Raw genomic sequence first — 11988 nt, forward strand, 5'->3', positions numbered from 1 at the left:
AATGATTTTGCCAATCTTTTTCAGAGCTGATAGACACACACCTTAGCTGGATACAAAACATATTATGAAACAGAATGACTGTGATCTTTGATCCGAGAAATCAAAGTCAAAGGTAATTGACCTCTTCTGCTTCTCCTTTTGTTTTCCAGCTGTGTGTTTCCTTAACCTGAATTACTTTTAGTAGAAGAAATCTTTTCCAACCGTCCTCACAGACACCACTTCCTGCAGGCTAGACCCCATCGCTCTGTAAGGGGACACCCCTGGGGTCCATCCCTGAGCTGGTCTGGGAGGCTGGAGCTCACGGATGGGGTGGGGAGGAGAGAGAGGAGAGGAGGCCCTGGGAATTTGCATGTTCTCCCAGGGGCCCCATCACCCCCTCCCAGGAAGAGTATAGCAAGGCCACCTTCCCACCTCTGAGAGTTCTGCTCCTGCACTGGACCAGCTCCTTTTTGGTTTTGTACATGTTGCTTGGTGTATCCAGTTAAGTAAGACTCTCTGCATTGGGGAACAAGACGGGGAAGGTAGATCAGAAGCCCCGGGAAGCTGCTCTCGGAGGGTACTGTGCTTGGTCCAGGATAGAGCTGTGGTTTTCCCACTGAACTCAGCAGAGCCCCTGATGTAGCTTCAAGCAGTGGATCTATACCTCAGTTGACTTTGGATTCTGGGCCTGCGTAGAAGAGCCTGGTAACTCACGCAGACTTTACAGCACAGGGGGCAGGACGCTCTGTGAATGTAGAGTCCCCCTGGGACGGTGAGGCTGTTGCTTTACCTTTCTGTGCCTCGGCTGTTTAGATGCTGTTGCTGTGACCGAATGCTGTGCACATGCCGATTCGATTCAGCACACGAAGTACACTCACCAGAAGTCAGCCGGTGGTGTTGTTGGTTACGTGCCTCCTGACATCTCCCTGGCTCATCGGGCTGTGGCTTCTGAAGGGTTCCCTGGTCAGATAAAGTAGGTTCATTCCATCAAGGCCAGGCCCAGAAGTTCATGGCGGCATCACACGGGCTTTTAAATTACACCTACCGTGTATGTCCATGTGGCTTTCTATATACACCTCTGAGCAGCTGTTCTGCAAGCTGTTCTGAAAACGCACCCAAATTCACTGCCACGCCCATCAGCACACACAGTGGCCTGGACATTCTGGAGGGATGGGCTCTGCTGATAAGACATGCTGACACTTCCTAGTAGCGGCATGAAAGGGGTATTGGGGGGGGGGTGTTTCTCTGGCACATTCTCCAACAGCAACTATCAAACACTGTCCACAAAGGCAACAATGCCATCAGGGAACATTTGCTGAATACCAGGTGCCAGACTCCCTCCCGAGGGCTTCGGATCCGGGACTCAGGGTGACAAAAATGCAGCTAAAATGTCAGTGTGGACAGTGTAAACCACTTCTCAGAGTCCTGAAGGGGCCTTTTTAAAGCGTGTTTCTTCCCTCCCTGGTATTAGCACTTGGCAATGCTTCTGACCTTACAGGGGCCTGGGAACTTTGGCAAGCTGGCTCTGATGTCCAGGGCCCCTGGGGGATTTACTATCCTGTACCTCTCAGACCCCACCCAAGGCTTTGGGCTTCAGGCCTGTCAAAGGTTTTTTTTGTCTTTTTCGCTGAGTCTAAAGTCTGGCCTGGCCCATCTGGAAAGCTCTTCACTGTTCCCCCAGAGCACACAGAGGTGGCTGGAAAGTTCCTGAGCCAGCAAAAAGCAGAGCGAAAAAGAGTTTTGTTCTTAGAGGACAGATCATTTCAGTTTTGAGATCAGCGTCACAGGAGAAGGGCCAAGGGCCACCTTGCCTGCTCAGCCCTTTTCCACATGCTAGTGGGGAAGAGGCCGGGTGCTCACCCTCAGCTGTCCCAGCAGCTTTACCTCACGGCAGTTGGGACAGAATCACCCAGAGCACACGTCACGGGCTTCCTGGTCCAGCCTCCTTGCCCCAAGCATGGGTCTCGAGAGGAGATTCGGCCAAGCGCTGCGGGATGAAGAAGGGTAGTGAGTGGACCCTGCCCCTATCCTGGCTCTTAGACTCTCTGGCCTAGAGAATGCAGCCTCCCCCATTCCTGTCCAAGCTCGAGGAGTGGCTGTGGCCTTTGTGGCTGGCCCCCAGACTCTTGTGGGCACTCACATGATCTAACCAGATTTGAGAAAACATGCTTGAGGCTTTGGGGAGAGAAACAGGAGGGGGGTCTCTCCACTCCTTCCTGTTGTTGCTTTTTCGGGGAATTAAGTTCCAAAGTCAGCAATTAAGGGGAAAAGGCCCAGAGTCAAAGTTACCCTTGACGGGCTTTTAAATTACACCTACCGTGTATATCCATGTGGTTTTCTACATGCACCTCTGAGCAGCTGTGCTGCAAGGTAAAGTTTGAGAACCTCTGAGCTCAGCTGAATGAAAGTCAGTATTGCAGGTGTCTGGCCCTTCAAGGGAATCGTAACATTCCTAGGGCACAGTGGGATGCTAAGAGAAATCCAAGTTTGTAGACATAAACACCTAGGGTTGTTTGAGGAACAGCACAAGTAAGAGGCATTGGCTTTATTCCCCTCCCCCCCTAAAAAAAAAAGTAGGTGAAAAAACACTGCTCTGCCATGGTATATACTAGGGGCTGGTACACTAAGTCTCACACCAGTTGGCAACTGGCCTGTTCAGATCTGGCCCCCGGTCTGTTGTGGCGAATAAAGTTTTATTGGCACACAGCCATGTCCGTTTGCTCACATACTGTCTATGGCTGCTTTCACACTACAGGGCAGAGCTGGGTAGTTGAGTAGGGGGCCCATAGCACTGCAAATATTTTTGTCTGGCCCTTTACAGAAGAAGTTTGATGATCCCTCATATTCTTTTTATGCCAACAGCCCTTTATTAGAAGTGTTTTATTTTTATTCTCTCTGCTTGATTTTTCAGAGTTTTAAAGAGAAAAATATATAATTATAATATACTTACATCTGTCGATCTTTTCCTTTCTGGTTTCAGCCTTAGGTGTCAGGCTTAGAAATCACCCTGAGGTTGTACACGTTCATCAATGTTTTCATCACGGCGCCTCGCGCTAGGGGTGATAAAAGGTCAGGGCTGCCTGTGGTAGAGGCGACACCATTAGCCTCAATTCTGTTCTGAGAAAGTGATACTCAATGACCGCCTTAACCACTCAGCATATGGCCTTCTCTGCTGTTAACTTCGCAGAGGCTGCCCTCGCCTTTTCCTGACACACACACACACACACACACACACACGACACTGAGGACGCCAGGACCATGGAAAAAACATGATGACTTCTGCACTTAATAGTACGGTCTCATCAATTGTGTAGCCATCTAGGGTTCAGGTTAATACATGGGCCTTGAGTTCAAATCGCAATTCCATCACCTGGTATGGCAGGGGATTGCCTATCTCCAACTATGAGGCGAGGGTTGTAGTGCTAGGTTTGGCGTAAGAAAAACTTTGCATTTGTTACAGTGCGTGGCATGCAGTCAGCCTTCAATAAATGCGAATGGCTTATATTCTTTTGTAGAGAAAAGGTTCCAGACAAGTAACAGATTGGCAACCCATTTGTCAATTGGAGGGCAGAGGAAAGACAGCTTCTCGAAACCAAGTGACCTAGGCTGTGGTGTGGGATATCTGTGGGGGGCTGAGATGCATACATTAGGTACCTGCTGTATGCATGGCACTATGCATGGCACCCTGAGGACACAGGAAACTCAAATAACCTGGCCTAGGAGGTTGCAAGCAAAGCATTGTGAGAATTCGCTATTTGCTTCTGGAGGAAGTGAGGGCCCGAGGGTAGGAGTGGGAGACAGCTTCCGTGCAAAGGTGGCGTTGGGACGAGGAGAGGGGCTGTTGGAGAAATGCGTGTGGCCCAGTTTGGGAAGAGGTGGGAGGAAAGATACAAAAGTTGGCCTAGGATAGATGCTCAAAGCATTTACTGACTGGATGGAACGCAGAAGGCTGATACAGAACCGTGTTTCAGCACTCAGAGTGGGGACGAAGCCTGTCTGTGGGACCTTAGGCTACTTACCACTTGAGGAGAGAAAGGAAGCTCAGAAAGGTGTCACTGAGCACTTCCTGAGGCCCTGTTTAAAAGCGGAGGGTTCCGTGGGGGAACAAGAACATAAAGCACTAGCTGGTGAACTGCCTGGAACGGATACCTGGAGGAGACTGGGCAGGACTGGGGGGATGCAGTGCAGAGCAGGAGAGGGAGCAGAGCCTTGAATGCAGGAGTGAGGAGAAAGGGGCCGCTGGGCTACTCTACCAGCAGAGTGCAGGTAGAAGCCTGCGTGGCTGGCGAGGGAAGCAGGGGGCACCCAGAGCGGGGGTTTTGCGTAAGGGAGACCTTAAGCAGGTAGAGCTGCAGAGGGAGACGAGAGCTGGAGAAGGAGGTGCGGCAGGGCTGAGGCAGGAGCCCCCCCGTCCCATCCAGCCCAGAAGCCGGGGGAGGACCCAGGGAGAGGTTGCAGGGTGGGCATCAGGGAACTGGTTTGAATACTTGTGGCTGCAGAGGGGAGACCTCCCTGCAGACAGGAGACCCGGCTCTGGAGCAGAGAGACCCTCCACGTCTTGGGCTCGAGGTCCCCCAAGTGGGGGGGGGGGCGGCGCCGCCCCTGCCAACACCCAGCTGGCACTCCTGCTCTAGAACTTTCTCCTTGCTCCCAGCCGGGGGAGCCAGCCCTGAGGTTTCAGCAAGAGAAGGTTCCTCTAGCCAGCGAGGTTTCTGCGGGGTTTGAGTGGGCCTCACTCCGGGGCCTGGGCCCACAGCCGCCCCCTCGCCACCCCCAACCACACGAAGGTCTAAGTGCACGCTGTCCGGAGTTTTCCAGACGCAGCTATTAGCATCTACCTGACTCTAGCTTTCAGGAAGCGGGCAGAGCGTCTCTGTGCTTGAACACGGCGCCTACCTTCCACCCCCGCCCCGGGCCCAGCCCCTGCCTTCTGAGGAGGGGGAGCGACCCTTTAGTGAGGGCCGTGGTGCCAACATGGCTGCCTACCAGATATTTTTAGAAAGCCGAGGCTGTGGAAAGTTTCCATTAAGGATCGACTCTTCTGGTTTCCTAGATTGAGAAAACAGGAAGCCCTTCAGAATCCGGGCTTTGAAAAGCTTCCCATGAAGCTGCACTGACCCCACCTCCCTCCCCCTGGCATTCTGCTCCCCTGTGGCTCCCTGCCTGCCTCACAAAGGGCTCGCAGCTTACCAGGCCCGGGCAGGGTTCACAGAAGGGTGGGCTGGGTTCCTGCTTTAGGGCCCCTGGGAGTCAGCTCAGCCAGTACCTGGTATACAGTAAGTGCCCGGTCAACAACGTTGGTTTGCTGAATGTGAATTCATCCTCTGAGCTATTAATGGATCCGCGGCCACGCTTTGCTGTGCTAATACTATGCACGTGTACCTCCGTAGGTATAACATCTCATACCTGATGTGCACCATGCTGTCAACACCTGCCAGACACGGGGCACTGTGATAAGTCCATCACTTGCATGATCTTATCCAAGCTCCTCTAGGACCCTAGAAGGGAGGTGACGTTTTTAGACCCGATTTACAGATGGGGAGACTGAGGCAAATTCAAGTAAGGAGGCAGCAGAGAAGGGATGCTAACCCGAACTCCCACCTTGCACGTGCTTTCAGCGCATACCTGAAGAACAGGGAGCGGTGCCTCAATAGCTTCTAGCACAAAACGAAGCCCACCGAGGCAAAGCACTCCTTCAGAGTCTGACCCCGAGCCTGGGGGTGTGGGGAGTGGAGCCAGCCGCTATGGAACACCATTTGCCAGGCGGGCGCCAGGAGGCAGGCATGGGCCTCAGTGCCTACCAGGGACTAAGCCATACACGTCGTGGGTTCCGCTTACCAGAGGAGAAAACCGAGGCACAGAGAGGTAGAGTCACGCCGCTACCAGTGGAGTGAGGGAGCCCAAGGTCAAGCGTGCCTTTTCCAGCTCAAGGGCAGTTGGCTTTTTGGGGAAAGTTTTGCGCTTTCCCTGGGGCTTGCAGACTCGTCCACGCAGGGGTCTTCTGGGAAGAGGGCTCCGCTTGAGCGTGGGGTGGGGGGTCTTGGAGCAAATCTCAACAGAAACAGAAAATAAGCAGGGAGGATTACAGTAAGGTAATCAAAGACGAAACCCACGAAGAGGACTGCGGGAGGAGGCGGGGGAGGGGAGATTAAGAACCTTCGAAGGCACCCAACAGGGGTCTCCCTCCTCTCCGCTCTCCTCCTGCCCCTGGGACCAGTCGACCCATCCCACCGCACAGGCAAGGGCGTACATAGCCCTCGGGTTTGTGCACACCCCCTGCCTCGGATCTGGGCTGCTGCAGAGAGCAACTTTTTACCAAGAAAGTTTTGTGTTTTTGTTTTTTTTTTTTTGCCAGATCCCCATTCTAAGACCTTCCTGCCTTGCTTACAGAGACAGGGGCCCTGGATAAGGGGGCCGAGATGGGAGAAGAGAACCAGCTTCTTCTTAATGTCAGGGGCTGGTATTACATTCCTGGTTCCCTTGTGGGGGAGGGGGTGACCGAATTTTCCAGAGCCCCTCGGACAGAGGACACTTCGCCAGCATGGGTGGTGGGGGGGGGGGAGGGGTAAGGCCAGAATTTCTGGTTGTGCTGAGAGAGATGTCGTCTACACTGATGGCTACTCTCAGTGGTATCTCCATCTACTTTCTTTTGAAAAGTCTCTTTTGAGAACTGAATGCTTTGTGGGTCAACTATGGTTTAGTCTCGTAGTAGGTATTTTCCGGATGCTGTAATAACGGAAGGAGTGTGGTAGCAGAGAGCCTGAACATACTTAGATCCTGCCCTAGGGCCCAGCTCAATTTCTGCCACGATGTTTTAAAGTTCCCTTCGCAAACACATCCGTAGCACAAAATATTACTGTCCAGGAAAACAGAAAAAGCACAGGAAGGCATTTCTTACGTTAAAAATTGTCCAACGTATTATCGGAGAGAACAAAAGCATGGTTTGTTTGTTTAAAGGTTCTAGAAAGCTAATCCGACCCGTGTTGTTGGTGCCCTCTCACTCGCCCCTCCTCTCTCTCTCTCTCTTTCTCTTTTCTTTTGTAGTTAATGAAATTATCAGGAAGGAGTTTTCAGGACCTCCCGCCAGAAATCAGACGTAGAAGATGCCATTAGCAAGACACCTTCCGTATCTGACCCCTCGGAGCCTTCCACTGCCTCTCACCTTCTGTTCTCTTTACTGTACATCTCCTGGCCCGGAGGCCACACGCGGGACCATGTTCTGGCAAAAAGCTGACCCTCGATTAAGGAGCTCGCCACCTCTCTGTGTAAACACCAGGGAGAACGCTGTGCCTTTTTGATTTTTGTTTTAAATCCCAAAGAGCATCTCGGTTGACTTTCATGGTGTCCTTAAGTGCCTGCTGACCAAAAAAAAAAAAAACACATTCTGCACAAGACAGCACGCCGCGACGGCCCCGAGAACGGACTGACCGGAGCTCAGGGCGTGGGCTGGGGTGGGGGGTGGAAGATGTGGGCCGTGTCATTAAACCCCAGCCCTGCGTTCATTTTTCCAGGTCACAGATACACCTCCTGTACCTTTTGAAGGAAAAGGAGTTTTCAAACAGCAACCAAGGGAACGTGACCCAAGAGTCTGGCTTATGGGCTGAAGAAAAACGGAAGCCGGACCGTCATCCTTAGGGATCGCCTGTTCCTGGCCACGGTTGGGCCACAGCGAAAGCCTGATTTTTGAGTTTTCTCATTCTGAAGCACAAGTGGCCCCTAACAAGATGGCCTGTTAAAACTCGGCGTTAAGTTATGACACGTGTACACGTTATTTTTTTTCCCTCTGCTTCAAAAAGCTGGCTGGAGGGTGGGGCTCGCTCCAGGCCAGCAGTTCCTCACTCCTGCAGCAGGCGGTCGGACTCGAGCAGGGACCGCAGGCTGCAGTGTGAACACCTCCGCACCCCTGCAACCTAATGGCTTTCTGCTGCTCTCGCTTGCTTTCTTCCTAACGGCCAGAGTGCTTTTTTTCCCCCGTAAACTAGCGAGGAACAACAATCTCAGGCATGTGCATTGAATTTTGAGAAGGAATTGAAGAGGAGCTAAAACCACCAAAAAAAAAAAAAAAAAGTGAAGGTATTTTGGTTAAATTGTGAGAAATGAGGCAATGAGCAGGCCTAAGCATTTCTTTTTCTAAGTGGGTTCCCCCGTGAGAAGGGCAGAGTTCCCTCTGGCCTCGACTCCACGTGGGACGCCATCGCAGGCTGTGGCCCCCAAAGTTCATTGGTGATCTTTACCTGAAGCCCTTTCAAGCGTCCCTCGGTCCCCAAGACCTGTCCACATTAGCCGCCTGCATCCGCATCGGAGAGAACCAGCCCACGTGCAGTCCGCAGTTGGACAGAGCTCTGCCCGGACCGCTTGCATGGTGATTGGCCCCCAAATTCTGTCTCCACTGCGCACATCGAGCCCTCATGAGTCTGCCTCCTCTGGTGCAGTTTCTGCAAACACAGAAAACTCTGGAGTCCTCCGCAGGGGTGGGTTCTCATCGCCCAGATGCGTTCCTGTTTGCATGTACCGTGGACACCCTGGGACAAGCCAGGGACTCGTTTTCGGCCATTCGGTTTCTTCCCCCGTAATCAACAACAGAATGCAGAGGTCCCGGCGCTCTTCGAAAGGCTCTGCTTCGTGATTTCTCAGATCTGCTAGGGAGAAGCGTAGGAAGAGAATCCTGGCCGTTGAGGTCTCCCTGTGGCATTTACAAGCCCTGGCTTCCTAGTCAAGGTTATCCGGAGGTTAAACCTTCCCAACAGCTCTTCCAGGAGCGTGAGGCTTGGTGACTACAGCCTGGTGGGTCTGGTGCTCCAGAGAGTGGACAGAACGCCCAGGGTGTGACCTTTTCATCGAGGCCTAGCATTTGTTTTCCCCCTAACAACCCGGGACCTCTCTTCCACCCACCCCAAGCACAAAGTTTAGCAAAATCCTCTTTAACGCAAATTGCCACAGAGCTCCTGGGATGTGAAATTCTTCCTAATTCACGAAAAGTTTCCTTACACCAGCAGCTTTACCCAAAGCAGTCTCTCCAGCAACATTGGACTTCGCTGGGGCAGAGTTAGTGTTTGGTGAGAGATCTGTTCTCACTTGACCTGGCTAGGAACCATTTCCCTTTTTTTTTTTTCTTTGCACATGAGGGATATTGGCCTTCCTCAGTTATCTGAATGTTTTACCCAAGTGCCTTCCTGCTATTATAGCAAAGTCGCTGTGCTTCATTGTGCCTGGATGGGGCGAACAAGGGCTAACGCGTTTTCCATCAATCTTCTAGGTTAGTGAAAAGGGCCTCCTGCTAGTTCCAACTCTTGCACGAACCTGTGCACGTACGTGTGTGTGTATAACGCACGCACAAGCTTTTTCTGAGACCACCTAGGCTGGATATTAGAGGAAGCCCTTTCATAAACAACTCTACCAAATAGCGAAGGAAAGAGAAGCAAAAAGCATTAGTTTTGAGACATAAACAGGCGAGAGAATGTGTATTAGGAACCGACAGCTAGCGAGAAAGTTTGGTCAGGAACAAATGCCAGGAGGAGATTTTGCCAAGAGGAATTGCTCACAAAATATTTTCAGTCTGGGAAGAGGCAATAGGATCCTCTACAGAGAAGGAGAAAGTAAGGATGTCTAAGTGGGAAAGATGTGTGTGTTGCACGTGTGAGAAGGATCTCAGGTGGAGGTTTGCACTTGCTACATCCAAGGTAATGTAAATATGTAGCATTGCTAACAGGAATCTACCGTGTTGCTGAATGTAGTATATTTCCCGAGTTTGCAAGTCTTCCTGTATGTACAAAAATACTGCTGCCTGATAATATATAATAGCAACCCAAAGTAGTAGGTTATTAAATTTTATTTTCTTACCTGTATTTTTATGCTTTTTATCTGTCCCGAAAATATCACACACCCCTGTTGGAATTAGAAAATATTTATAAATGGTTGAAATCTCTTGCAAGTGTCTCTTTTTACATATGCTGAGGATTTCCGCCTCCCCCTCCCCACCCCAAGAGAAAGGATGTATCCTTGAAAATTTGTGAATCGTGCTAGCAAAAACACAAAACAAAAATACAAAAAAAACCCCCACAACCCCCCCCCCCCAAAAAGCCCCACAGAACTACCCACCTCAGAGTTTATCAGTCACCTGAGTCTTAGAAGAAAGCATCTTTGGAGAAAGAAGGGGGATGGCTTTGTGGAAAAAGGAACCATCTGTTGCCAGAGACGACACGGACTTCACCTCTGAGCCTGCGTCTGGTCACGGAGGAGAACTGTCTTGTAAAGTGTTTAGATCCCCCAAAGAAGTGGCCTAGTAGGTGATCGTGAGTTAAAAACAAAACCGCCTGTGTGGTAACGGGATTCTGAAAGACTTCGCAAAGTTCACAGAACCCTGGGTGCAGGCTACCGTTTACAGAGCTGACCAAATCCCGCTAGGTAACCCCTGTACGCATTATCCAAAGGACATGCAGAGTTTTCCAGCATAGACACACCCTAGATGAATCAGGATGGTTCCTTCGAAAAACTGGAAAGCACTGATGGGGCCTTTCTCGTTTACATCCAGTAGCCAAGACGTCGGTCTCAGGAAGTCCGTCTTGGCCAGCGTGGGAGCTGCAACATTTAGACAGATTGGAAGCGGATATGTTCTGGTTGTTACAACAGACTAAAGGGAGGCTGAATGTGTTTGTTTTCATGTCAAAAAACGCTTCCCAAGTGCTTTCTATTCACAATTGAAAGACCGTCAGAGGTCCGGCTAACAATTTTGTTCACGTTTACAGGAGGCATGGGGGTTGGGACATTCCTGACAAGGTCCGGCATCCATTTTTTTTTTTTTTTTTTTTTTGGAGGGATGACCCTTTAGCAGGTACCCAACACATCCTAACCGCCAGTCTTCCAAGCCCAGGGCTTAGGCCTTAAACCTCATGGAGCCAAACCAGCCAATGCACGGGTTTTCCTGCATTCCAGCTAAATGCTTAAGAAGTGTCACAAAGGATTGTGATTGCAAACATCAGTTTCCCTCCGCTGTCGGGAGTACCTTCAGTTATAGCCAACGTCACCATCTTAACTCAGTTTGTTTAAAAATAAACGTTTCTGTGATTGGTGAGCTGGAGATGGTCCCTAAGCGAGCCCCTCTGAAAAGGAGACGGGATGTTGGGTGTCGGAAAAAACGTTTAACACCCTGCCTTCGTGCAGCTGTCGGCAGCCCAAACACCTGCCCCGTCCCGGGTCGGACGCGTCGGAAGCAAAGGATACATTTTCCATTAGGGCACGGGCTTTCGCCACTGCCCTTGGGACAAGTTTAGACCCTGAGCACCTTGTCAAAGAACCTCCCTTACCCCCATTGCCTCTACAGCCCTCAGAGGGGAGAAAATGTTGACCATGCCGTAAGTAGTTCTCCAACAAACAGAATTCTCTCCAACAGGGTGGTGCTGGAAGGCTTAGGTTTTAAAAATCTTGACTGTTAAGGAAGTTTGAATACATCACATTCCTATGCAAAATGTTTTTAATCTCCAGTTTAATGTAGTTTATTTTTGCTATATGTAAAGTATTTTTATACGGCTTATATCGTGATAGTTTAGCAATAAAACAGCTGAAAGCAGTGAGTGCTTTGGTGTATCTTTTCTTCTCTAGAGATGCTGCTCAAATTTGCCTTTTATATTTTGAGTTCATACAGATACCCCGTATAGGTTTAATCCTGGTCTCAGCCCCAGAGGGTAGGCAAGATGCTATATCCTCCATCTAGCACCGGGGCTCAGAACCCACTTGCCCAAAGCGGCAGCGTCAGGAAGTCAACCTGGCTTTGTCCACTTCTCTCCCTGCTCCCATCAGGGTAGCTCTGCCATAATCGGTCTTTAAACCTGTTGAGAAGGTCATCTAGGTAAAGAGGATGTCTAATGTCCACCCTGGGCCAGCTCACAGAGGGTTGCAGAGCATTCGCAGACAGCTGGGCTGAGCTGGCCACTTGAAAGGAAAAGCAATTCTTTGTTTGAACATTTTACACAATTTAAAAGCGAAAAGTGTCTTTTACCAAACCCACAAAGA

At 50.6% G+C, this 11988-nt stretch overlaps 1 protein-coding gene across 1 annotated transcript in view; it reads left to right on the forward strand.

Moving 5' to 3' along the window:
- The window catches only part of NFATC2 (nuclear factor of activated T cells 2), a 122210-nt gene extending 110665 nt beyond the window's left edge, over nt 1-11545 (forward strand). Inside the window, 1 exon segment of the mRNA XM_030309390.1 lies at nt 7491-11545. Coding sequence (XP_030165250.1) covers nt 7491-7519 — 29 coding nt within the window. The 3' untranslated portion in view covers nt 7520-11545.
- The last annotated feature ends 443 nt before the right edge of the window (nt 11546-11988 follow it).

This window comes from Lynx canadensis, chromosome A3 (genome assembly GCF_007474595.2).
Source record: "Lynx canadensis isolate LIC74 chromosome A3, mLynCan4.pri.v2, whole genome shotgun sequence".
Taxonomy (NCBI): Eukaryota; Metazoa; Chordata; class Mammalia; order Carnivora; family Felidae; genus Lynx; species Lynx canadensis.